Raw genomic sequence first — 27,601 nt, 5'->3', positions numbered from 1 at the left:
AAAAAAAAAAACTAACATTGTCTCCTAAAAAAATAGGAGAGAGTATAACAGCCATATATCACAGCCATGACTGCAATAAGAAATGAAATATTCAGAGGAAAAAAAGCTCTTAAAAATCAAAACCACGGCCAGGTGCAGTGGCTCAGGCCCGGCCTCCAAGCACTTTGGGAGGCTATGGTGGGCAGATCACTTGAGACCAAGAGCTCAAGACCAGCCTGGCCAACATAGTAAAACCCTGTCTCTACTAATAATACAAAAATTAGCTGGGTGTGGTGGCTCATGCTTGTAATCCCAGCTACTTGGGAGGCTAAGGCAGGAGAATCCCTGAACCCAGGAAGCAGAAGTTGCAGTGAGCAGAGATCACACCATTGCACTCCAGCCTGGGCAACAAGAGCGAAACTCCATCTCAAAAAAAAAAAAAAAAAAAAAAGAAAAAGAAAAAGAAAAAGAAAAAGAAAAAGAAAAGAATCAAAAACACAAAGTAAGAAAATGAAAAGCTAAATAAATAAAAATAAAAGAAAAAACTCCCAGAAAATAAAGCAAAAAGAGATGGAGATGAAAAAATTGAAAATTTTTTAAATTAGAAGACTATCCAAGAAGTTCAAAATCTAAATAAAGGTACAGAATGAGAAAATATAAATTTATAACATTAAATAGTCTTATTATTTTGTAAGCATTGTTCTAAGCATTTTACATATATAAACCTTTATTCTTCACAATAATCTCATGAGATTGGTACTATTATGACCCCTATGACCCAAGTTCACAGGGCTAGTGAGGGGCAGAGCTGAAATTCAAACCCTGAAAGCCTGGCTCCATGATATATCCTCTTAACCACTGCACTATAATGTCTCTCTGAAGGGGAGGAAACTATTATAGAAACAAATCCACGGAAATAGGCAGATTCTGAAGGATATAAGTTTCAAACCGAAAGGGCCTACTAAAAGAGCTCAGGTTAAATGCATGGAAATTTCAGAAAACAGGGAACAAAAAAGTAGTTCCTCCAAAGTCCAGAGAGAAATAAATAGGTTTTACACAAAAGACTAAGAAATATGTTTGACTATAAAAATCCCTGAAAGACAGCCAGGGCGCGGTGGCTCACGCCTGTAATCCCAGCACTTTCGGAGCCCAAGACGGGCGGATCATGAGGTCAGGAGATTGGAGACCATCCTGGCGAACGCGGTGAAACCCCATCCCTACTAAAAATACAAAAATTAGCTGAGCATGGTGGCGGGCGCCTGTAGTCCCAGTTACGTGGGAGGCTGAGGCAGGAGAATGGCATGAACCCGCGAGGCAGAGCTTGCAGTGAGCTGAGATAGCACCAATGCACTCCAGCCTGGGTGACAGAGCAAGACTCCGTCTCAAAAAAAAATTAAAAAATAAAAAATCCCTGAAAGACAACCTAGGCAATACCACCCTGGACATAGGAACACGCAAAGATGTCATGACGAAGATGCCTAAAGCAATCACAACAAAAGCAAAAACTGACAAATGGGATCTACTTAAACTTAAGACCTTCTTCACAGCAAAAGAAACTATCAACAGTGTAAACAGACATCCTAGAGAATGGGAAACAAATATTCGCAAATTATACACCTGACAAAGGTCTAATATCCAGCATCTATAAGCAACTTAAATTTATGAGAAAAAAAATTTAAAAGTAGGTAAAGGGCATAAAAAGATACTTTTCAAGAGAAGACACACATGCAGCCAACAAGCATATGAAACAAAGTTCAGTATCAGTGATCATTAGAGAAATGCAAATCAAAGCCACAATGAGATAACATCTCACACTAGTCAGAATGGCTATTATTAAAAAGTCAAAAAATAAGGCCAGGCGCAGTGGCTCATGCCTGTAATCCCAGCACTTCGGGTGGCCGAGGTGGGTAGATCACCTGAGGTGAGGAGTTTAAGACCAGCCTGGCCAATATGGCAAAACCCCGTCTCTACTAAAAAAGACAAAAATTAGCTAGACATTGTGGCGGGTGCCTGTAATCCCAGCTACTCGGGAGGCTGAGGCAGGAAGAACTGCTTGAACCTGGGAGGAGGAGGTTGCAGTGAGCCGAGATCACACCACTACACTCCAGCCTGGGCGAAAGAGCAAGACTTCATCTCAAAAAAAAAAAAAAAAAAAAAGTCAAAAAATAACAGATGGGGGCAAGGTTGCAGGAAAAAAGGGAACACTTATATACTAATGATAGAGAATGTAAATTAGTTCAACCATTCTAGAAAGCAACATGGTGATTCCTCAAAGAGCTTAAAACAGAACTACTATTCAACCCAGCAACCCCATTACTAGGTATACACCCAGAGGAAAATAAATCATTCTACCATAAAGACACATGCATATAAATGTCCACTGCAGCACTATCCACAATAGCAAAGGCATGGAATCAACCTAACTGCCCCTCAATGACAGACTGGATAAAGAAAATGTGGTACATATACACCATAGGATACTATGCAGCCATAGAAAATAATGAGATCATGTCTTTTGTGGGAACATGAATGGAGCTAGAGGCCATTATCCTCAGCAAACTAACCCAGGAAAGGAAAACCAAATACCACGTGTTCTCACTTATAAATGGGAACTAAATGATAACTCATGGACACAAAGAAAAAAATAACGGACTACTTAAGGGTAAAGGGTGTGGGAAGAAAGAGGAGCAGAGGAAAAAAAAAAAAAAGGAAGAGGAGCAGAGAAATAACTATTGGGTACTAGGCTTAGTACGTGGGTGATGGAATAATCTGTACAACAAATCCCCATAGCACGAGTGTGCCTATATAACAAACCTGCACATGTACCCCTGAACCTAAAACAGAAGTTTAAAAAAAAAGTCTGACATCGTTTCTCAACAGAAACACTGGAAATTAGGAAATAATGATGCAATGCCTGACAAAATTCCAAGGGAAAAATCATTTCTAACTTAGAATTTTATACCCAACAAATCACCATCCAAAGACAAGACTATAAGAAAGATTGGCCGGGCGCGGTGGCTCAAGCCTGTAATCCCAGCACTTTGGGAGGCCGAGACGGGTGGATCACGAGGTCAGCAGATCGAGACCATCCTGGCTAACATGGTGAAACCCCGTCTATACTAAAAAAAATACAAAAAACTAGCCGGGCGAGATGGCGGGCGCCTGTAGTCCCAGCTACTTGGGAGGCTGAGGCAGGAGAATGGCGTGAACCCGGGAGGCGGAGCTTGCAGTGAGCTGAGATCCGGCCACTGCACTCCAGCCTGGGCGGCAGAGCGAGACTCCGCCTCAAAAAAAAAAAAAAAAAAAAAAGAAAGACAATTTCAGATCTGCCAGGCCTCAAAATATTTACCTCCCATGAACTTTCTCAGGAGGCTAATGGAACATTTACTCCACCAAAATGAGAAAGAGAAAGACATGGGATTCTAGAAGTTGGGTACTCAACACAAGAAAACAGCAGAGGGATTTCCAGGATAGTGATGGGAGGAAATACTAAGATGACACATGTGCAGCAAAGCACTGAAACAGAAATCTGTTCCAGCAGGACTGGTCAAAGCCTTCAGGAGTGATTTATTTAAGAAGATGAAAACACACCAAATGTAGTGGCTCACACCTGTAATCCCAGGTTACAGGTGTAACCTTTGGCCTCCTGCTTTGGGAGGCCAAAGCAGGAGGATCACTTGAGCCCAGGAGGTCAAGATTGCAGTGAGCCATGATTATGCCACTGCACTACAGCCTGGGTGACAGAACAAAACACTGTCTTTAAAAAAGGAATAAGAAGAAGGAGAAGGAGAAGGAGAAGGAGAAGGAGAGGAGGAGGAGAAGAAGAAGAGGAAGAAGAAGAAGAAGAAGGAGGAGGAGGAGGGAGGAGGAGGAGGGAGGAGGAGGAGGAGGAGGGGGGAGGAGGAGGAGGAGGAGGAGACAAAAAACATATTGTGAGAGATTTATGTAATTTGTTTGGAGCATGAAGTTGAATTCCTGGTAAGTTCATAGAAACTAAGCAAACAAACCAAAATAGAAAACAGGTAATTATTAATCCAAGCAAAATAAATTGTACAAGAAAGTAAAAAATGTCACTGAATACTACTACATGGGCTCAACTTAAAAGTTTTCATAACTATAATAATGTAAACATTGAATAACTAATCTAAGATTATAATATCACTAAATGTAGAGAACAGAAAAGGAAGCAGGCAGGAATGAGAACTAAATTATGATCCTCTGTACCAGGAAGTCAGTAGATAACACTTAAAACTAAAAAAATCAATTAACAACATGAAAAAAAATTTTTAAGAGATGAAAAACACCACCTCAGAGAGTTGAAAAAAGGATTTTTTTAGGAATCTAGAAAGTGGATTGGCCTCAAAGAAATTAGTACTGCCGTTTTCTGTAATGACACTAAATAAATTTTACAGCACAATGGATTATTTAAATAATGTGCATATATAACTTTAATTTTTAAAATAAGACTAAAATAAAACTGAGATAATCAATGAAACCAAAACTTGGTTCTTTGAAAAGAGCAATAAAGTTAATAAACCTTTGGCTAGATTAACAAAGAAAGAAAAGAAGAAACTCATATTATGAAAATAAAGAATGAAGAAGGAAACATCATTACCATGTAGAAGGATTATAAGGGAATATTCTGTACAACAGTATACCAACAAAGTAAACAATTCAGATCAAATGGATGAATTCCTAGAAAAACACAAATTACTGAAACTAACTCAAAAGGAAATAAAAAATCTGGATAGATCTTTAACAGATAATGATATTGTATTATCTAACCACAGAGAATGCCCAAGCACAGATAGCTTCACTGGCAAATTCTACCAAACATGTAAAGAAAAAATAATACCAATCTTTACATAACAGGAGAAAACACTTCCCAACCCATTCTATGAACCTGGCATTACTTGAATACCAAAACCAGACTAAGTTATCACAAGAGGGGAAAACAGATTAATATCCCTCATGAATACAGATGGAAAAATCCTCAACAAAGCATTAGCAGACCAAGTAGCTGGGCATGATGGCACCTGCTTGTAGTCCCAGCTACTTGGGAGGCTGAGGTGGGGGGATCACTTGAGCACAGGAGTTCAAGGCTGCAGTGAGCTATGATCACCACTGTACACTGACCGGGGTGACAGAGTAAGACTTCATCTCAAAAAAAAAAAAAAAAATTGGGCAAACCAAATCCAGCAACATCTTAAAAAGATTATACAACATGACTAAGCAGGATGTATCCCAAAAATATAAAATTGGTATAACATCTGAAAATTAATTGATGTAACACACAATTTTAACAAAATAAAGAGGCTAGGTGTGATGGCTCATGTCTGTAACCCCAGCACTTTGGGAGGTCAAGGCAGGAGGATAGCTTGAGGCCAGGAGTTCAAGGCTAAGTGCCTATAGTTCCAGCTACTCAGGAGGCTGAGGCCAACCACTTGAGTCCAGGAGTTTGAGGTTGCAGTGAGGTATGACCAGACCACTGTAATCAAGTCTGGGTGACAGAGCAAGACCCTGTCTCTAAAATTAGTTAATTAATTAATTAATTAAAAAGAAGACAAAAACTACATGATCATCTCAATGTATGCAGAAAAAGCATTTGACAAATTCCAACACCTATTCATGATAAAAACTATTAACAAACTACAAGAAAATTTCCACACTTGAAAAAGGACACCCACAAATAACCTACAGCTGGCATCATACTTAACGGTGAAAGACTAAACGCTTCCTGTAAGATCTGAAACAAGAAAAAGAAATCTGCTATTAAAACTTCTAGTCAAGATGTACTAGAGATGTAGATAGTGCAATCATGTAACACAAATGAAATAAAAGGCATGCATACTGGAAAAGAAGAAGTAAAACTGTCTTTAATTACAAAGGACATGATTCCGAAAGAAAATCCTAGAAATCCACTAAGGAAAAACAGACTAAGGCCGGGCGCGGTGGCTCAAGCCTGTAATCCCAGCACTTTGGGAGGCCGAGACGGGCATATCACGAGGTCAGGAGATCAAGACCATCCTGGCTAACACGGTGAAACCCCATCTCTACTAAAAATACAAAAAACTAGCCGGGCGAGGTGGTGGGCACCTGTAGTCCCAGCTACTCGGGAGGCTGAGGCAGGAGAATGGCGGGAACCCGGGAGGCAGAGCTTGCAGTGAGCTGAGATCCGGCCACTGCACTCCAGCCTGGGCGACAGAGCCAGACTCTGTCTCAAAAAAAAAAAAAAGAAAAGAAAAAACAGATTAGAACTAAAATCAATTTCAGTAAGGTCACAGAATACAAGATCAATACACAAAAATCAATTATACTTCTAAATACTAGGAATGAACAATCAAGAAAACAATCCCATTTACAACAGCATCAAAAAGAATAAAATAAATTTAAGAAAAGAAATGCAAGGCCAGGGATGGTGTCTCATGCCTGATCCCAGCACTTTGGGAAGCCAAGGCAGGAGGATCATTTGAGGCCAGGAGTTCAAGACCAGCCTGAGAAACATAGCAAGATCTTGTCTCGACAAAAATAAAAAAAATTGGCCAGGCATGGTAGCACATGCCTGTAGTCCTGGCTACTCAGGAGGCTGAGGCAGGAGGATCACTTGAGCTCAGGAGTTTGAGGCCACAATCAGCCAATATCATGCCACTGCACTCTAGCCTGGGCAACAGAGCAAGATCTGGTCTCAAAAAAAAAAAAAAAAAAAAAGTGAAAGACTTTTACACTGAAAAATACAAAATGTTGAAAGAAGTTGAAAAGCTAAACAAATGGAAAGACATTCCATATTCACATTCATATAAGGAAAAGTCAACATTATTAAAATGAGGCCGGGCGCGGTGGCTCAAGCCTGTAATCCCAGCACTTTGGGAGGCCGAGACAGGCGGATCACGAGGTCAGGAGATCGAGACCATCCTGGCTAACACTGTGAAACCCCGTTTCTACTAAAAAAAATACAAAAAACTAGCCGGGCGAGGTGGCGGGCGCCTGTAGTCCCAGCTACTCGGGAGGCTGAGGCAGGAGAATGGCGTGAACCCGGGAGGTGGAGCTTGCAGTGAGCTGAGATCCGGCCACTGCACTCCAGCCCGGGCAACAGAGTGAGACTCCGTCTCAACAACAACAAAAAAAAATTATTAAAATGGCAATTCTCCCCAAATTACTCTGCATATTCAATATAATCCCTATTAAAACCCCAACAGACATTTTGGCAGAAACTGAAAAGCTAATCCTAAAATTTGGAAAGACAAAGAATTCAAAATAGCCAAAACAATCTTGAAGAAGAACAAATGGGAAAACGTTTGCTTCCTAATTTCAAAACTTACTATAAAGCTACAGTAATCAAGACAATGTGGTTTTGGATTAAGAACAGACATGTACGCCTGTAATCCCAGCACCGTGGGAGACCAAGGCCGGTGGGTCATGAGGTCAGGAGTTCAAGACCAGCCTGCCCAAGATGGCGAAACCCCATCTCTACTAAAAATACAAAAATTAGCTGGGCACAGTGGCAGGCACCTGTAATCCCAGCTACTCGGGAGACTGAGGCAGGAGAACCACTTGAACCTGGGGGGCAGAGGTTGCAGTGAGATCACGCCACTGCACTCCAGCCTTGACACAAAGTGAGACTCCGCATCAAAAACAAAAAAGAACAGACATGTAGATCGATATATCAGAGTTAAGACTCTAGAAATAAACCTATACTTACACATGGTTAAGTAATTTTCAACAGAAGTACCAAGGCAATTCAATAGGGAAAGGTGAGTCTTACCAACAATGCTGCTGCTGGAACAACTGTCTATCCACATGCAAAGAGACAAATTGAGACCCCTACCTCATACCGCACACAAAAAGTAACTTAAAATAGAGCACTAAATATAAGAGCTAAAATTATAAAACTTCTAGAAGAAAACATAGAAGAAAAATCTTCATGACCTTAAGTTAGTCAGAGATTTCTTATATACAAAACCAAAAGCACAACTCCTACAGGAAAAGAACTGATAAACTGAACTTCATCAAAGTTAAAAACTTTGTGCATTTCCACAGATGTTATTAAGAAAATGAAAAGTCAAGCCACTAAACAGGAGAAAAATGTTTGCACATCATATATCTTTTTTGTCGTTGTTGTTGAGACAAGGTCTCGCTCTGTCACCCTGGCTCAAGTACAGTGGCAGGATCTCAGCTCACTGCAATCTCCACCTCCCAGGTTCAAATGATTCTCATGCCTCAGCCTCTGGAGTAGCTGGGACCACACAGGCACACCACCATGCCCAGCTAATTTTCATATTTTTTTGTAGAGATGGAGTTTCGCCATGTTGGCCAGGCTGGTCTCAAACTCCTGGGCTCAAGCAATCCACCCACCTCAGCCTCCCAAAGTGCTGGGATTACAGGCATGAGTTACTGCACCAGGCCAGCAAATAAGATATCTGATAAAGGACTTGCATTACAAATATACAAAAACTCTTAAAGCTCAATAACATGAAAATAAATAACACAATTTAAAAATGAACAAAAGATCTGAAGAGACACTTCACCAATGAAGATATATGAATGACCAAAAAGCACATGCAAAGATGTTCAACATCATTAATCATCAGGAAAATTCAAATTATAACCTCAATAACATACAACTTCACACTTACCAAAATGGCTAAATTGAAAAAGTCAGATAAAAACCAGTATTGGTCAGGCTATGGAGAAACTGAAACCTCAATTATTGCTAGTGATAATATAAAATGATTCAGCCACTTAAGAACACAATTTGGCAGTTTCTTGAAAATTTTAACATAAATTTACTATATGATACAGCATTGCTGCTCCTAAGAATCTACTCAAGGGAAACAAAAACATATGTCAACACAAAGACATACGCAAATGTGCACAGCAGCATTATTCATAGTACCCAAAAAGTGGAAACAACTCAAATGTCTGTCAACTGGTATATGGGCATAATGTGGCATACGCACACAATGGAATACTATCAGCAACAAAAAGAAACGAAGTGCTGCTACATGCTACAACTTGACAAACCTCAGGAATATGCCCTGTAAAAGAAGCCACAAAAGACCATATATTATGTGATTCTAATTATATGAATTGTTCAGAAAAGGCAAATCTACAGAAACAAAGTAGATTAGTAGATTTTAAATAACTGTATCCAGATTCTAGAATTATAAAAAGTAATTTAGCCATTAAAAATTACGACAAGCTGGGGCAATGGTGCGTGCCTACAGTTCCAGTTACTTGGTAGGCTGATGCAGGACTGCCTGAGGCCAGGAGTTTTCAGACAGCCTGGGCAACATAACAAGACCCCACTTCATAAAAATCTAAAAATTATGATATATTGATGTGGCAAGAAGTTTCCCCAAAATTGAAAAAGCAGGATACTAAATAAGGTGAAATATTCTAATTTTTAAATACATATTTAAAATTAGCCAGGCGTGGTGGCAGGCACCTGTAATCCCAGCTACTTAGGAGGCTGAGGTAGGAGAATCACTTGAACTTGGGAGGCGGAGGCTGCAGTGAACCAAGATCACGCCACTGCACTCCAACCTGGGCGACAGAGCAAGACTCTGTCTCAAAAAAAAAAAAAAAAAAAATGGGGGGTGAGTAGCTTCAAAAGCTAAGTGGAATACATTTGTGTAGCAAATTTACGGGTAAATTACATGTTAGTTTTGGTACTTGTCCCATCCACACGTCCTTGCTGAAAAGGCAGTCTAGATCAGTCCTTCTCAAACTAAATATGAGGAGGGACTATCTTCAACCTACCCCATGATGATTTTGTAAAATATATTTAATGCATTATTTTTAAAGAAATTTTAGAAACAGAATACAACCCCAAATGCTTTATTCTTAGATTCAGCAAACAGAATATTACTCTGTTACATGACTATAAAAGTTTTAAACATTTACTTTTAATTTCAGTACTTAATTCTTTGTAAAGCACACTTAGGAGAGAGTGGCACTACCCTATGTGGTCCAGTTTTATATTATAGACTCCACCCACCAAAGGTGAACAAACTAAACGTAGGCGCCACACCCAAAGGCAGAAATCAATGGTACAAATAAGATGAGCAACAGCAATTAGGTGTTACTTCTTGGAGAGTAAACTGAGAGATACCAAGTAAGGAAGTGAAACAGCCACGGCAGCTAAGACTAAATGAATGCTTAAACAGTAGCCATGAATTAGAGCTGGGCCAATGAAGAAAGAGGAATTAAAGCCATAGAGGTTAAAGAAAACAAAACAGAATTGCAAATAAGAAAAAATACAATGGAAAGATTTAGAGTAGTGGAAAAGAACAAGCAAGTCTCTAGTAATAGGAGGAAGTTCACACACATGGACTTTTGTGGTCCAAATTAATAAAGGAGCACAAAATCCCCATAAAGTCTCTAGATTCAGTTCCAATTCTTATGAGGCTTCATTCATGCTCCTTCAGTCCCACAGAATTTCTACTCCCCTTACCATCCCATGAGAATTCTTACAATTAGTTCTAAAAACCACTGACTTCTCCCTGATCCTTGCAACTAAAAACATTCTTCAACTAAAAGAAGAGACTAGAGGCTTACCTTTGGGTATCACCAGTGCCATTACTTAAAGTATTCAAATTCATGATGTTTTCCAACTCTTTCAAAATATCCCGCTGTTTCTTAATGACATATTTCTTTCTTGATGATTAAAATTGCCCAAGATGTCTGTGGCTTACAGGTTAGATGATCTAAGGTCTGTTAAAATAGTAAATGATACAATAGCAGTTTGAGTCCTGATAGCATTGGAGATTTTTCTTGTTTTTTGGTTTATCTGCATTTTTTAAATTATTGTATAACACACATGAATACTGGTATTCCAAAAAGCTATAATGTTTTACTATATTTCTTTCAAAAAGGATTGGAAGCCGGAATCATGGTATGCACCTGTAGTCCTAGCTACTCGGGAGGCTGAGGCAAGAGGATTACTTGAGCCCAGGGTTCGAGGCCAGCCTGGGCAACATGGTGAAACCATCTCTAAAAAATATTTTTGTCTAATAACAATTTTAAAATAAAAAGGATTGAAAACAACAATGACAAAATGTTAAAAAGGTGTTCCTTATTATAAGAAAGAGGTAATGATGAAACTATTAGATTATTTTCTCAAATGAAAAACAAATTATCAAAATAGTAAAAAATTATTCTTGAAAACATAAAAAGAATATGCAGTGCCTATCTCTAGGGCATAAAATTCAGTTTGAAAGAAAGTGAAGTCCAGGGACATTTTTGGGTCCCCAAAGCCTTTTTCATAAATGAGACATCAAAGATGCCAAGGTACTCCCAACCAAAAGATCACATGATAACTTTCAAAGTCCTTCTCCCAAGCAATCAAAGAGGAAGAAGGGAAGTGAAGGGTATCTGTCACTTACTCTGGCCTACCTTTTGGAAACTTCTTCTACAGGAGATATTCGAAATTATACAGAGCCAAAGTAAGTTACTTTACCACAGTGTTAGGAGTCTCTGGGTAAACATTTTAAACAGAGAAATAACAATAATTAAGCCCAAATAGACAAAAATACAAATATGCCAAAAGGGCCTCCTGGTGTCCCCAGTGGAAGTTCGGAATCCTAAGAGGACCATAAGCTTTGGACTCAGAAAGATCTGAATTAGGACTCTAATAAATATCTTACAAGTATGTGGCCTTTGGGCAAGTTACTTAAAACTCTTTGGGCCTGTTTCCTCAAGCATATAAAGGGAATAACTATATCAATCTCATATATTTAAAATCCAGTAATATATTCAGCACATATTCAGTGCCCAGCCACCACCCATTTATATTACTAAACACAGAACTCTCTGAAAAAATATAATGATCCCTGATAAAGGAAGGGAGTGAGTGATACTTGGGGTGATTTGGTCTAGGGGAAAGCTGTAATAAATAATTGATAAGTGAAATTGTAGGTGTATGGAGATATCTAGACCTCAGGGAGATCAACGAAAGAAAAGGAACTCAAAGAAGCAGACTGAGATAGAGACTGTATCTCAGTGCTGAGAACTGACTAACAGCTCCTACATATAGATCCAAAAGATCTTTACAACAGTGATTCACGTGGCTGATTGAACAGTCTGACCTAGGACAGAGGTTGGAATTTTGGCCAAGATGATGTGGGAATGAAGAGATACCATCTCTCTAGGGACCTGAAAGACCAGGTGGGAAATAGTGGTAGACAAATGAATCCACCATCATTCATCTACTGAGCACCTACTACAGCGTCAAGCACTGTACTTGGTATTTTATATATAGAATTGTGATCCTTACAACACTGCAATGTAAGGATTATCCCATTTTTCTACCAAGAAAATCAAGACTGAGATTAAAAGTAACTTGAGCCGGGTGCAGTGGCTCACGCCTGTAATCTCAGCACTTTGGGAGGTGGAGGCAGGCAGATCACCTGAGGCTGGGAGTTCTAAACCAGCTTGACCAACATGGAGAAAACCCATCTCTACTAAAAATACAAAATTAGCCGGGCGTGGTGGCACATGCCTGTAATCCCAGCTACTCAGGAGGCTGAGGCGGGAGAATCACTTGAACCTGGGAGGCAGAGGTTGCAGTCAGCCAAGATGGCACCATTGCACTCCAGCCTGGGCAACAAGAGTGAAACTCCGTCTCAAAAACAAACAAACAAAAAAGTAGTAACTTGAAAAAGTCACAGACTTACCGAATCAAGATTCCAACTCATAACTCTCTGACACTAAAGTCCAAGTTCTTTCTACAAGGCCACTGATAACACATAAAGCTGAACTGTAAGTTACCTTACCTGAGGGTTATTATCCTTGCTTTTTAAGAAAACTCATCTGATTCAGACAGGCTCAACTGTCTTGCCCATTCAGCTATTAAGTGGGGGGCACCAAGGAGTCTCTATCAAGCTCTTCAAATACTGTCCCAAAATCTTGTCACCTTATCACCATGCTCCTAAAGGTCAGACCCCAGGGAAACTTTCTTCAGAATGAAAGTAAGAGTTAGAACCTAGAAGGAATGGACCCTTCTGTATTTAAGAGTAATGTCCAAAGCACAAAAGCATGTACATGAAATATTCCTGTTTTGTTGAAAAGCTTAAATACACACACACACACACACACACACACACACACACACAGGTGGCACAACAGGCATAAACAGACCTCTATTTATCTCTTAGGAAAATAATTTCAGATAGTTAGGGCCCTAATCATGTTTTTGTATAATGGGCAGAGAAGTGTGGGAAGAAGAAGTTATCAAACTTTTAATAAAGTTGTTTCAATAAAGTGAATCATCATACTTCAGTGCATGATTTTGGCATCTAACATCTTCATATCTGAATGGTCCTCTAGAGAGAGAGCATCTTCCATAGCTCAGGAGCAAGTTTCATCTACTTCTAGCTAATTGATATATAACCAGTAGAATACAGCAAAGATGAAGGGATGCCATTCCTATGATTACATTATATAAGACTTTTATCTTAGCAGACTAAATGACAATCTCCTGCTGGCCTTAAAGAAGCAAAGTGTCAGGCCGGGCACAGTGGCTCACGCCTGTAATCCCAGCACTTAAGGAGACCAAGGCGGGTGGATCACGAGGTCAGGAGTGGCTAAGACCAGCCTGGCTAAGATGGCGAAACCCCATCTCTACTAAAAATAAAGAAAATTAGCCAGGTGTGGTGGCAAGCACCTGTAATCCCAGCTACTAGGGAGGGTGAGGTAAGAGAATCGCTTGAACCCAGGAGGCGGAGATTGCAATGAGCTGAGATTGCACCACTGCACTCCAGCCTGGGCTACAGAGTGAGACTCCATCTAAAAAAAAAAAAAAAAAAAAAGCAAAGTGTCATGCTGTGAAATGCCTATGGAAGAGGCCACATGGCAAGAACTGCAGGCAGCATCTTGAACCTAAGGTGAAAAAAAGTTGAGTAACAGACAGGTAAGACAGGAAAATGGGTTTCCACACCAGTTCTGCCTGTGTGTCTTTTATCAAGTCTTCTTTTTTTTTTAATTTACTTCATCTTCCTTGCTGATATCAGCTCCTGATAACATAGAGAATGAGGATTTACCTCTCTGTGTGTTCTAGGAAGACTAAATCAATGAAGGACCAAAGTTGATATGGTCAGTGGCTCAATTTGAACTATGATAGGATTCCCATGCAATTGAGCATGGCAGAGAAGGTGCAGTAAAACCTCGTCCCTCTTCTTCCACCAGGTGAAAAGGCAAGGAATGATGAGGACAGTCAAGTAGGGAGTCACAGTACAGTCATGAAAATGTCAATGGAATATGAAGCTAAGTTAAAGAACTTCAGTGCCCTTAAAGAATATTTATTTCTGACTTTACTTGAAACTTCCCTGTGAAACTCCACAAAGTTAAAATACACAATTTGGCCAAACTATGTGAGTAATTAAAAATTCCTGATGACATGCAATCAAAATCAGCCTTTCTCTTCAATATTTAACTATAAATATTACTTTCCATTTGAAAATATTCAATTGATCATTATTTGTGAACAAACTGTATGACACAAAGTCATTCCCTGATGTCATCATTCCAACTGTCACAAAAGTCCCTTCTCCAGGCATTGTACTAAAAACTTTCTACATATTATTTCATTTCACTTTACACCAACCCCAAGGGGAACATAATGCTAATATCCATACTTTATACATGAGGAAACCAGGGCTTACAGATATTCAATCACTTGCCCAAAGTCACATCTCTCACATCTCTAGTGACAGGGTCAGGATTTATACCCAAGTTAGCTGACTACAGAGCTCTGCTGTGTGCCTTGCTATTGGCCCTCAAGACACACTTCATCCCATCCAGGGAAGCATGTAAGACCTCACTTGTCAGGGAAGCATTTCTGCTCTTTGCTAGAGATTTCTTAAAAATATCATTTTTCCGGGAGGCTGAGGCAGGAGAATGGCGTAAACCCGGGAGGCGGAGCTTGCAGTGAGCTGAGATCTGGCCACTGCACTCCAGTCCGGGCGACAGAGCGAGACTCCGCCTCAAAAAAAAAAAAAAATATCATTTTTCCCCATATCCAAACTGACAAGCCATGGTCTTCTCAACAAAAGATTACTCAGGCCTTCAGTCGATTCTCAATCCAAATAGCACCTTCACAGGTCTGGACCAAAACCAGGCCATCCTGTAGCAATGATAGATAAAGAAAGGCAAGGTTCAAATTAGCTTTTTATGTTAATGTATTAATAATCTTTTTTTGATAGTGGAATTGAACTAATCTCACCATTCCTACTAAAATAGATGATGGGATATTATGTATATCATTCATCAACGAGAAGCATTTTTTAAAATAGATTAAAGGGTAATTGAGGCCAAGGGATCAGTGATCCAGACATCCTGAGAGGAGGTGCTAGCCAGAAAGGTGAATCTACTTGAGATTTTGGAGCCACTACTGGTAAAAAATTTTTCTACCTCACATCTGAGCCCTTCAGTTGGTCATCCCAAATGTACTCATCTTTTAGTGTGTCTGCTCAGATCAGAGGAAAAATGAGGGATGGGTGGATGAAAAAATAGAAACTCCTATTACTGAGCCACTTACTATATACCAGATACTGAGATCAGCATTCCTTATTACATTTAATCCCTTCACCTCTATAAGATTATTATGCACATTTCACAGATAAGAAAACTGAGGCTTGGAGATGTTGAGTAATTTGTGTAAAAATATTCAGCCTGAGACCGGGCACGGTGGCTCATGCCTGTAATCCCAGCACTTTGGGAGGCCGAGACGGGCGGATCACGAGGTCAGGAGATCGAGACCATCCTGGCTAACACGGTGAAACCCCGTCTCTACTAAAAATACAAAAAATTAGCCGGGCATGGTGGCAGGCGCCTGTAGTCCCAGCTACTCGGGAGACTGAGGCAGGAGCATGGCGTGAACCCGGGAGGCGGAGCTTGCAGTGAGCCCCGATCCCGCCACTGCACTCCAGCCTGGGGGACAGAGCGGAACTCCGTCTCAAAAAAAAAAAAAAGAAAAAAAATTCAGCCAGAGAATGAGAATTCAAATCCACATCTGGCTAAGTCCATCCTGTTTCACTATGCAGTGCTGTCTTCATTAGTAATCACACCTGTGTTGGAAGTGTTTCTCAGTATAGTTACATAATGAACCTTTAAAGGGAAAGTTTGGTTCTTAACATCAAAACAAGACCAAGACCAAGGGACTGAGACAACCAAAACGTTTTAGAACCAAATGAGACTTTAGAGACTAAGTCCATCCTCCTTATCTGACAGATACGGAACCTAACGCCTAGGAAGGTTAGGTGATTTGCAGCTCATAAATGGCTGAGCCAAGACTAACACAGAACGCTACAAACTAAGACTATGCCCTTCATCTTTCCTCTTAGCAGGCTGCACTGCCTTTGTTTCCTCTGCATTTTATGAAAAACCATGTTCATCTTCTGCTCTACCATTGTTTTGTTGAGAGCAGGCACTAGCTGTTAAACAAAACAAGTGACAAAAGCGTATGTTCTTTTCTCCAATATTATGAAAACCATAAAACATCGGTATGTCATGTATTCAGAAGAGCTGGACACCAACTCTTTCTAATAAAATAAAGACGTATTTATCTTATTTACATAAAATGTATACATGAAATATGTATTTTCCTAGGATCAACATCACAATGGAATAAAAAAATTCAAAAAGCTCCATTTCTGCAGAAAATTTACAGCTTCGGGAAAACGCACAGCCGACTCAGATTCCAAGTCTCTCAGACTCTGAGACTTGGAGGATAGGCAGAAGCTACAGGTGACAGTCTAGCACAACTCATTTTCGTCTATCAAACATTTGTAGAGTGTCTAGTGTGTGGCCGGCATTTAAAAAGGGGAGAGGGGACAGAAAGACGTGGTACCTATCCTCGAGGGGATTACTGATTCTCGGGAAGGAAAGCGCTCCGCAGCAGTAAACCTAAGAAGCTCCAAGTCTCGGTCCTCTGCCTCCCCTCTGGTCCCTATCCGGCGCTCTGGTACAGCGGCAGCGGTCTCTGGCTAGGATGCTCCACGGAGATCTTCCCCCAGGTGGGCGGGGAGACCCAGCCCAAGGAGCTGGAGGCGTGCCCCAAAGGCGACGCCAAAAGTCCTAGGGCCGCCCCAAACTCACTCAGGGGCCCCTACAACCCTCTCAACACCTCCCTCCCAGTTCGTCCGCCTCGAAGCCCCCACACCGTGCGGTTACCTCAAGGGTCTCGCGTGATCCATGCTGCACACCCAAGACCCCAAGAGCCGCTCGAAGTCTCAGGGGTAGAAGGAGGCTCAGGCAGCCCACGGGGATAAGAGCAAAAACTGTAGGAAAACGACGGACTCTAGGACCCGGGAAGAGGGGGACAAACAGCAAAGGGGTACAAGAGGGGACGAGTCCCCCCCGGGAGGTGAAGTTTACAACTGCCACTTCCGGAGCTGAAAACACTCGGCTTCTCTCGCAGACCTTCATAGACTTTCACAGGTCAACCCAACTCAAGCCTGGCCCCACTTCTTCCTCCCGCCTCCCGCAGCCCTCAGCCTGCAGCTCCGGGATACGTACTCCGAGAACGCTGGCTCGGATTGGAAGAGCCCGCCCGCCAAGCAGCGCGCCTTCGCTGAGGGACGAACGGGCGCATGCGCCGTTGCTGGGGAGCGGCGGGCTCGCGACCGCACGCGCTCCCGCTCCAGGAACTCCGCGTCCCCGCGCGAGGGTGCGCACTGCCCACGCGCTGCTGTGGCTTTTCAGCGTGAGGTGCACGTTTTCCTGTCTCAGTCGCCAGAGCCGAGTGGAAATGCAGATTTCCCGCTTCTAACCCCTTTTCCCTGCCTGCTGAATAAAAACCTAAGAGATCGGATCTCAGATCCTGCTTTTTGAAACTGGTTCTTCTGCCCATCTTTAGAGCCACAGCAACGGTGGGCTGGTCCCGGGGCCTGAGCAGAAATTCTCTGGGCTCAGGTTCTGCCCAGCTGCCTGGTTTACCTCTGTCTGGACAGCTGTCTGCCTGCACAGGGCTTCGTGTCCCCTCCTCCCGTCCCCATTGTATCCCAGCTTGGGGTGGTGTGCAGGGTCGGAAGAATGCATTGATACTGTTGCAGCGCGTTTCATTATCAACATTACATAACCAGGCACATCGTGGAAAACGCCTCGGAGCCTTAGCATGTGTGTTCCCTATCTCTTTCCTCGCTTCTCTCGCTTTCTCTCTCTCTCTCTCACACACACACACACACGTACGCACGCACGCACCGTCCTCTTATTGATAATTTATACTTTGGTTTCTCCCGGTGGCTGCTTCATAATCTGCTGCCGCCTAAGGGAGATTGGAAAACCAAATCCTCTTTTGTTCCTTAACTTTTGAAAGCCTGTTCCCCCAGAGAACAATGCAAATTGGCGGGATTTGATTAAAGATTTTATCTTCACCACCACCACCTCCTCTGCACAAAAATGTGTTTAATGCAAAACGAGCCTTGTATACTAAACTGGTTTCTTGTTTATTGTAATCAACCTGAAACCAGGTGTAGGGGCCATCTTTTCTCCTCTCTCCCTTGGGAGAGGCAACGGTCATAAATGCAAACACAAATTGAGGTTAAAACCTCCTTGATTCTTGCAGCACTGAAACCTTAATTGGTTTGATTTTAGTCATTTAGATCTAAACCGGAGGCCTGTCCCTGATTCTTTTTACTAGAGTCATAAAGAGGATAATTGCTCCAAAGGAAATAAAGGGAAAAAATAGCCCCGCTCTAACGTTTAGAAATGAAATGGAAAATTACAACAGACTAATGAGATTAGAACTTTTATGTTACAAGCTTTAAATAATATTTTTAAATTTTCTTTTTTTCTTTCTTTTTTTTTTTTTTTGAAACAGGGTTGTGCACTGTTGCCCAGGCTGGAGTACAGTGGCACAATCACGCCTCACTGCAGCCTCGACCTCCAAGGCTCAAGCCATCCTCCTGCCTCAGCCTCCTGAGTAGCTGGAGCTACTTAAAATTTTATCTGTGTTGTCGGGGCACGATGGCTCACGCCTGTAATCCCAGCACTTTGGGAGGCCGAGGTGGGCGGATCACGAGGTCAGGAGACTGAGACCATCCTGGCTAACACAGTGAAACCCCGTCTCTACTAAAAATACAAAAAATTAGACAGGCGTGGTGGCGGCACCTGTAGTCCCAGCTACTCAGGAGGCTGAGGCAGAGGAATGGCAGAGCCCCGAGGCGGGAGGCAGAGCTTGTAGTGAGGCGGAGCTTGTAGTGAGCCGAGATGGCGCCACTGCACTCCAACCTGGGTGACTGGGCGAGACTCCATCTCAAAAAAAAAAAAAAATTATTTGTGTTTTAACAAAATCACAAAAATGAATATTGTATGGCAAGAATAAATGCTGTGTACTATATTGTATGTTTTTGAAATGAAAAATGGATGTGATGTGAAGACTTGCATTTTCATTTATTTGCTCACTCAGCATTTATAGAATACAGACTGTGTACCCAACATGGAGCTAGGTGATAGAAATACAGGGAATGTTGATGTCAACCCTGAGCACCCAAAAATTATTCATAGAAAAGAACTTTGAGTTTAGTTTGAGAAGACAGTTAAAAGATTTAAGAAGCTAACAGGGAACTAGAAGGAAGACCCAGAAGCTGCAAACACGAGCACAAGAACCAGCACGAGACATTTGAAAAGCTGGAAAAAGCTGTGTGTGCAAAGGAGGTGTGAGCGATGAGACTAAAGAAATATGCAGAACCCAGATCACAGAGGAATTTCTACATCATACTTAGGAGTTTATCAAGCAATGAAGCTAATGAAGAGTTTTAAGCAGAAAAAAATATAATAATTACACAATAAATCAGACCATTTCAAAATGTGTGGAGATTTTCTGTTTTTCCAGTAGATATAAGGTCAGTTCTCTGTTGTCCTTTGTTTGCTTAACATGCTACTCCTACTTGAGAAAAGCTATATAAAGAGATTGTTCTCCTACCAGCGTATCTTTTGGCCTCAACATCACTTCATTCTACCCTCTTTCTACCAATCCTTTTGAGATACGATTAGATTCATTCATTCCCACCACTGTACCAAGAACTTCCAAAGTCAGTAGTGACCTCATTGCCAAATCTCAGACCCCTTGACTTTGCTGACATATGTTGATCCTCAGATGCCTCTCCAGCATAGGTGAGACTATACTCCATAGTTTCTCCAACTCTCTGAACTTTCTGCTGCTGCTCAGGAAACCGTTCTTTCCTTCCTGCCCCTCAAAGTGATATTTTCTCAGTTTCTGCCCTCAACCGTCCCATCATTTGTACCAGGTAAGCATCCTCAGTGATGTCATCCATTCCTGCAAGTATGAACCCATATCCCCAATATTCAACTCTTTATATCCATCTCTGACCTCTCCTGAGCTCTAGTTTTGAATTTTTAACTCCTGTTTGAACAGTGCCGCTCTAATTTCTGGCAATACTTAATTTAATATAACTAAATTTTAATTATCTTTCTAGCTTCTCCTGGGAATCCTCTAAACTACTCTTCTACCAGTTTATAAAACTTCTAATCTCCTGGACACCCAGGCAAGAAAAGCCCTAAAAATTTTTTTTACATCTTTCCCTCTCAAGTTCTCACTTCCTGCATGCAGGATTCCTACTTTTTCTCTAAACCTCGTGTCTTCTTTCTGTGCCTACTTAGTACTAAGCAACTTCATTTGTCTGTTTCCTTATTGCTTCCTATTGAGACACTTGTAATCAGGATCTTCCTTGTGGCCCAATGCAAGTCGCTCACCTTCCCCTTCCGTGCAAATTCTCGACATTTTTAGAAGTTGACCATTAACATCTAGGGCATTTTGAAACTGGCATATATAAGAAGAGAGGATCAAAAAAATAGAACAAAATCAAAAGCAGGCCTAAGAACACGTGTATCTTTATAAAACTAAGGAAGTGTAATAAACTGATTGTACATATGTGAGCTTCAGAGTTTCAAAGCACCACATAAGCCACACTCTTTTGACCGTTCTGTAATCTCCCCTAGTAGGTTAAACACCAGGGTTTGATTATTTTTTTAATTATACTTTAAGTTCTGGGGTACATGTGCAGAACGTGCAGATTTGTTACGTAGCTATACACGTGCCATGGTAGTTTGCTGCACCCATCAACCCGTCATCTACATAGCTTTTTTTCCTAATGCTGTCCCTCTCGCCGCCTCCCACCCCCCATCCTCCACCCCCGAGGTTCTTTTTTTTTTTTTTTTTTTGAGACGGAGTCTCGCTCTGTCACCCAGGCTGGAGTGCAGTGGCGCGATCTCGGCTCACTGCAAGTTCCACCTCCCGGGTTCAGGCCATTCTCCTGCCTCACCCTCCCGCGTAACTGGGACTACAGGCGCCCGCCACCGCGCCTGGCTAATTTTTTGTATTTTTAGTAGAGACGGGGTTTCACCGTGGTCTCGATCTCCTGACCTCGTGATCCGCTCGGCTCCACCTCCCAAAGTGTTGGGATTACAGGCCTGAGCCACCGCGCCCGGCCCCTCCAGGTTCCTGATTATCATGCTGCCTTGATATCAATTCGTAGAACTGAAAGGCCTTGCCATAATTGTTGCTCTCAGTGGCTCTGGTCCTATGCTCCTTCTATATGCTAAAACGGAAATAATCCTTCTAAAGCATAAATCTAATTATGTTACTATACTCATTATTTCTTTTGGTGGCTCCTCAATTGCTGCCCGGATAAAACCCAAATTTTCTGCTATCAATCAAGGACTCTAATCTCCCTACCCGCCTTTCCAGCCTTGCTTTCTCTGATCTCGCAATAAATCTTCCTTCTCATTCTTACATTAGCAATAGAAAACACAAAATGTTTGGGAATAAATGTAATGAGGTAGGCATGGGCTTGTATTAAAAGTATTAAGGGCCGGGCGCGGTGGCTCAAGCCTGTAATCCCAGCACTTTGGGAGGCCGAGACGGGCGGATCACGAGGTCAGGAGATCGAGACCATCCTGGCTAATACGGTGAAACCCCGTCTCTACTAAAAATACAAAAAAACTAGCCGGGCGAGGTGGCGGGCGCCTGTAGTCCCAGCTACTTGGGAGGCTGAGGCAGGAGAATGGCGGAAACCCAGGAGGCGGAGCTTGCAGTGACCTGAGATCTGGCCACTGCACTCCAGTCCGGGCGACAGAGCGAGACTCCGCCTCAAAAAAAAAAAAAAAAAAAAGTATTAAGATACATAGGTTAATATACAATATTTAAATCCAGATATTATTTTGTGTTTGTTTTTTAAATTTATATATTTTTTATTTTCAGAGACGGGGTTTCATTATGTTGCCTAGGCTGATCTCAAGTGATCCGCCCACCTTGGCCTCCCAAAGTGCTGGGATTATAGGCGTGAACCACCATTCTTAGCCAAATAACATTATTAAACATATAATATGTGCCAAGCACTATACTAAGCAGTTTCACATTTGCTATGGTTTGAATGTGTCCCCCAAATTACAATGACTTCTAATTCTAAGTGTTAAAGTGAAAGGAAGACACACTTCTCCCACTTTAAATCAAAAGCTAGAAATGATTAAGCTTAGTGAGAAAGGCATGTGAAAATCCAAGACAGGCTGAAAGTTAGGCCTCTTGCGCCAAATGGTAGCCAAGGTGTTAAAATGCAAAGGAAAAGTTCTTGAAGGAAATTAGGCCAGGTGTGGTGGCTCAAGCCGGTAATCCCAGCACTTTGGTACGCTGAGGCAGGAGAATGCCAGCACTTTGGGAGGCTAAAATGGAAGGCAAGGAGTTTGAGTCTAGCCTTGGTGACAGGGTGAGACTCCAGTGAACACACAAATTATAAGAACGTGAAACAGTCTCATTAGTGATACGAAGAAAGTTGCAATGTCTAGGTAGAAGATCAAACCAGCAACACTCCCTGAATTAGGCCAAAGCTTAATTCAGAGTGAGACCCAAACTCTCTTAAATTCTGCGAAGGCTGAGAGAGGTGAAGAAGCTGCAGAAGAAAAGTTGGAAGCTAGCAGAGATTGGTTCATGAGTCTTAAAGAAAGAAGGCTTCTTTGTAACATTCAAGTGCAAAGTAAACCAACAAGTGCTGATATAGAAGCTGCAACAAGTTATACAGAAGATATAGCTAAGATCATTGATGAAGATGACTATGCTAAACAACAGATTTCCAATGCACAGAAAACAGCCTTCTATTGGAAGATGATCCCTACAGAGGTGAAGTGAATGCCTGGCTTCAGAGATTACAAGAACAGGCTGACTCTTGTCAGGGACCAATGCAGCTGGTAATTTAAGTTAAAGCCAATGCTTATTTACCATTCCAAAAATCCTAGCACCCTGAAAAATTAGGCTAATCTGGTCAGGTGCAGTGGCTTACACCTGTAATCCCAGCACTTTGGGAGGCCGAGGCAGGCGGATCACCTGAGATCGGGAGTTCGAGACCAGCTTGACCAACATAGAGAAGCCCCATCTCTACTAAAAATACAAATTTAGCCAGGCGTGGTGGTGCATGCCTGTAATCCCAGATACTCGGGAGGCTGAGGCATGAGAATCACTTGAACCTGGGAGACGGAGGTGGCAGTGAGCAAAGATCGCACCATTGCACTCCAGCTGAGCAACAGGAGTGAAACTCCGTCTCAAAAAAAAAGAAAGAAAGAAAGAAAGTACGCTAATCTATTCTGTCTGTGCTGTATTAATGAAACAACAAAGCCTGGATGACAGTACATCTCTTATAGCATGTTTACAGAGTATTTTAAGCCTACTGTAGAGACCTACTGCTCAGAAAAAAAGATTACTTTCAAAATATTATTGTTCATTAACCGTTCACTTGGTCAATCAAGAGCTCTGACAGCTATGTACCAGGAGATTGATACTGCTTTCATGCCTGCTAACACAACGTCCACTCTGTAGCCCATGGATCAATGAAGATTTTTGACTTTCTTTTTTTTTTTTTTGGAGACAGAGTCTCGCTCTTCTGCCCAGGCTGGAGTGAAGCAGCGTGATCTCAGCTCACTGCAACCTCCATTCTCGGGTTCAAATGACTCTCCTGCCTCAGTCTGCTGAGTAGCTGGGATTACGGGTGCACACCACCATGCCCGACTAGTTTTTGTATTTTTAGTAGAGACGGGGTTCTGCTATATTGGCCAGGTTGGTCTCGAACTCCTGACGTCAGGTGATCCACCTGCCTCGGCCTCCCAAAGGAGAATTACAGGCGTGAGCCACTGTGCCCAGCCGAATTTTGACTTTCAAGTCTTATTATTTAAGAAATCTATTTCGGCCAGGAGTGGTGGCTCATGCCTGTAATCTCAACACTGGGAGGCCAAGGTGGGTGGATCACTTGAGGTCAGGAGTTTGAGACCATCCTGGCCAACATGGTGAAACCTCATCTCTACCAAAAATACAAAAAGTAGCTGGGCATGGTGGCGCATGCCTATAATCCCAGTTACTCAGGATGCTGAGGCAAGAGAATCGCTTGAACCTGGGAGGCAGAGGTGTCACTGAGCCAAGATCGTGCCACTGTACTCCAGCCTGGTAAACAGAATGAGACTCCATCTCAAAAAAGAGAGAGAGAGGCCGGGCGCAGTGGCTCACGCCTGTAATCCCAGCACTTTGGGAGGCCGAGGCAGGCAGATCATGAGGTCTGGAGATCGAGACCATCCTGGCTAACACAGGGAAACCCCATCTCTACTAAAAATACAGAAAATTAGCTGGACATGGTGGTGGGCGCCTGTAGTCCCAGCTACTCCGGAGGCTGAGGCAAGAGAATGGCATGAACCCAGGAGGCAGAGCTTGCAGTGAGCCAAGATGGCACCACTGCACTCCAGCCTGGGCAACGGAGGGAGACTCCATCTCAAAAAATAAAAATAAATTAATCAATTAAGGAAAAGAAAAGAAAGAAATTTCATAAGACTATGCTGCCATAGATAGTGATTCTTCTGATGAATCGGGGCAAAGTAAATTAAAACTTTGTGGAAAATTTCATCATTCTAGATGCCAGTGAGATATTTGTGATTCATGGGAGGAGGTCAAAAATGTCAGCTTTTTTTTTTTTTTTTTTTTTTTTTAAGAGATAGGGTCTTAAGGCAGGGGCAGGTGGATCACTTGAGGTCAGGAGTTTAAGACCAGCCTGGCCAACATGGTAAAACCCTGTCTCTACTAAAAATAGAAAAATTAGCCCGCAGTTGTGGTGCATGCCTGTAGTCCCAGCTACTTGGGAGGCTGAGGCAAGAGAATGGCTTGATCCTGGGAAGTGGAGGTTGCAGTGAGCCAAGATTATGACATTGCACTCCAGCCTGGGCAACAGAGGGAGACCCTGTCTCAAAAAAAAAAAAAAAAAAATTGGTGAGAGAGAGAGAGAAAGTCTTGCTTTGTGGCCCAGGCTGGAGTGCAGTGGTGGCGTGATCATGGCTCACTGCAGCCTAAAACTCCTGCACTCAAGCAATCCTCCTTCCTCAGCCTCCTCAGTTGCTAGGATTACAGGAACAAACCACACTACCACAGCTGGCTAATTGTTTTTTAAGTTTTTTTAGAGACAAATGCTCATGTATTGCCCAGGCTGGTCTCAAACTCCTGGGCTCAAATGATCCTCTCACCTCAGTGTACCAAACTGCCGAAATTACGGGCATGAGTCACTGCACCCCGCTAAAATGTCAACAACATTAACAGGAGTTTGAAAAAAGTTGATTCCAACCATCATAGATGACTTTCAGAGGTTTAATTCTTCAGTTGAGGAAATCACTGCAGAGGTGGTAGAAATAGCAAGAGGACTAGAATTAGAAGTGATGCCTGAAAATGTGACGGAATTGTTGCAGTCTCATCATAAAACTTAAACAAATGAGGAGCTGCTTCTTATGAATAAGCAAAGAAGGTGGCTTCCTTTTTTTTTCTTTTTTTTTTTAATTTTATTTTACATTAGGTTCAGGGATACATGTACAGAACGTGCAGGTTTGTTACAAAGGTAAACATGTGCCATGGTGGTTTGCTGCATCTATCAACTCATCACCTAGGTATTAAGCCCCACATACATTAGCTATTTGTCCTGATGCTTTCCCTGACCCCTGCCCCCTGCTCCCCAACAGGTCCCAGTGTGTGTTGTTCACCTCCCTGTGTCCATGTGTGATTGTCGTTCAGCTCCCACCCATAAGTGGGAACATGTGGTGTTTGCTTTTTGGTCCTTGTAATAGTTTGCTGAAGATGATGGCTTCCAGCTTCATCCATGTTCCTGCAAAGGACATGATTTCATTCCTTTTTATGGCTGCATAGTATTCCATCGTGTATATGTGCCACGTTTTCTTTATTCAGTCTATCATTGATGGGTATTAGGGTTGATTCCCTGTCTTTGCTATTGTGAGTAGTGCTGCAATAAACGTACCTGTGCCTGTATCTTTATAACAGAATGATTAACATTCCTTTGGGTATATACCTATTAATGGGATTGCTGGGTCAAATGGTATTTCTGGTTCTAGATCCCTCAGGAATCGCCACACTGTCTTTCACAGTGGTTGAACTAATTTACATTCCCACCAAGAGTGTAAAAACATTCCTATTTCTCCACAGCTTCACCAGCATCTGTTGTTTCTTGACCTTTTTTTTTTTTTTTTTTTTTGAGATGGAGTCTTGCTCTGTCGCCCAGGCTGGAGTGCTGTGGCCGGATCTCAGCTCACTGCAAGCTCTGCCTCCCGGGTTTTACGCCATTCTCCTGCCTCAGCCTCCCGAGTAGCTGGGACTACAGGTGCCCGCCACCTCGCCCGGCTAGTTTTTTTGTATTTTTTAGTAGAGACAGGGTTTCACCCTGTTAGCCAGGATGGTCTCGATCTCCGGACCTTGTGATCCGCCCGTCTCGGCCTCCCAAAGTGCTGGGATTACAGGCTTGAGCCACCGCGCCCAGCCTTTGTTTCTTGACTTTTTAATAATCGCCATTCTGACTGGCATGAGGTGGTATCTCATTGTGGTTTTGATTTGTAATTCTCTAACGATCAGCGCTGTTGAGCTTTTTCCATGTTTGTTGGCTGCATAAATGTCTTCTTCCAAGAAGTGTCTGTTCCTATTCTTTGCCCACTTTTTGGTGGGGTTATTTGTTTTCTTTCTTGTAAATCTAAGTTCCTTGTAGATTCTGGATATTAGACTTTTGTCACTTGGGTAGATTGGGAAAAGTTTCTCCCATTCTGTAGGTTGCCTGTTTGCCCTGATGATAGTTTCTTTCGCTGTGCAGAAGCTCTTTAGTTTAATTAGATCCCATTTATCAAAAGATGTGGAACACTTCACAAATTTTCATGTCATCCTTGCTCAGGGGCCATGCTAATCTTCTCTATATTGTTCCAATTTGGGTATATATGCTGCTGAAACAAGTACAGAAAGTGGTTTCTTGAGATGGAATCTGCTCCTGGTGAAGATGCTGTGAACATTGTTGAAATGACAAGAATTTATTATTTATTTATTTATATTATTTTATTTTTGAGATAGGGTCTCAGATCACTGCCCAGGCTGGAATGCAGTGGCATGATCACTGCTCACCGCAGCCTTGTCCTCTCAGGCTCAAGCAATCCTCCCACCTCAGCCTCCCAAGTAGCTGGTACTACAGGTGTGCACCACTGCACCCGGTTAATTTTTGCGTTTTTTGTAGAGACAGAGTCTCGCTTTGTCACCCAGTCTGAAGCGCAATGGCATGCTCACAGCTCACTGCAGCTTCAACCTCTTGAGCTTCAGCAA

General features: G+C 42.2%; 1 protein-coding gene and 1 non-coding gene across 5 annotated transcripts in view; both read right to left on the bottom strand.

The window, feature by feature from the left end:
* Positions 1-17,731, bottom strand: part of CCDC171 (coiled-coil domain containing 171) — a 413,214-nt gene extending 395,483 nt beyond the window's left edge. For 2 of the 4 annotated variants that reach the window (XR_004443489.1, XM_033237405.1), the window contains exons 1-2: positions 17,494-17,731; positions 10,537-10,692 (exon numbers count right to left, since the gene is read on the bottom strand). Coding sequence is in view for 3 of the 4 variants with exons in the window: in XM_033237405.1 (XP_033093296.1) it covers positions 10,537-10,580 (44 nt within the window). In the remaining variant the exon portion in view is untranslated. The other 2 variants (XM_033237406.1, XM_033237408.1) reach the window with 1 other exon arrangement.
* A 9,406-nt stretch (positions 17,732-27,137) lies between these two features.
* On the bottom strand, positions 27,138-27,240 carry LOC117099550. Its single transcript, XR_004443874.1, has one exon. It is a non-coding gene; the product is annotated as a U6 spliceosomal RNA (small nuclear RNA).
* Between the last annotated feature and the right edge of the window lie 361 nt (positions 27,241-27,601).

The sequence above is a fragment of the Trachypithecus francoisi genome, unplaced genomic scaffold (assembly GCF_009764315.1).
Source record: "Trachypithecus francoisi isolate TF-2019V2 unplaced genomic scaffold, Tfra_2.0 Lachesis_group16, whole genome shotgun sequence".
Lineage (NCBI taxonomy): Eukaryota > Metazoa > Chordata > Mammalia > Primates > Cercopithecidae > Trachypithecus > Trachypithecus francoisi.
Note: the sequence above shows the minus strand (reverse complement) of the source record. Positions and strands in the feature narration are given on the sequence as shown.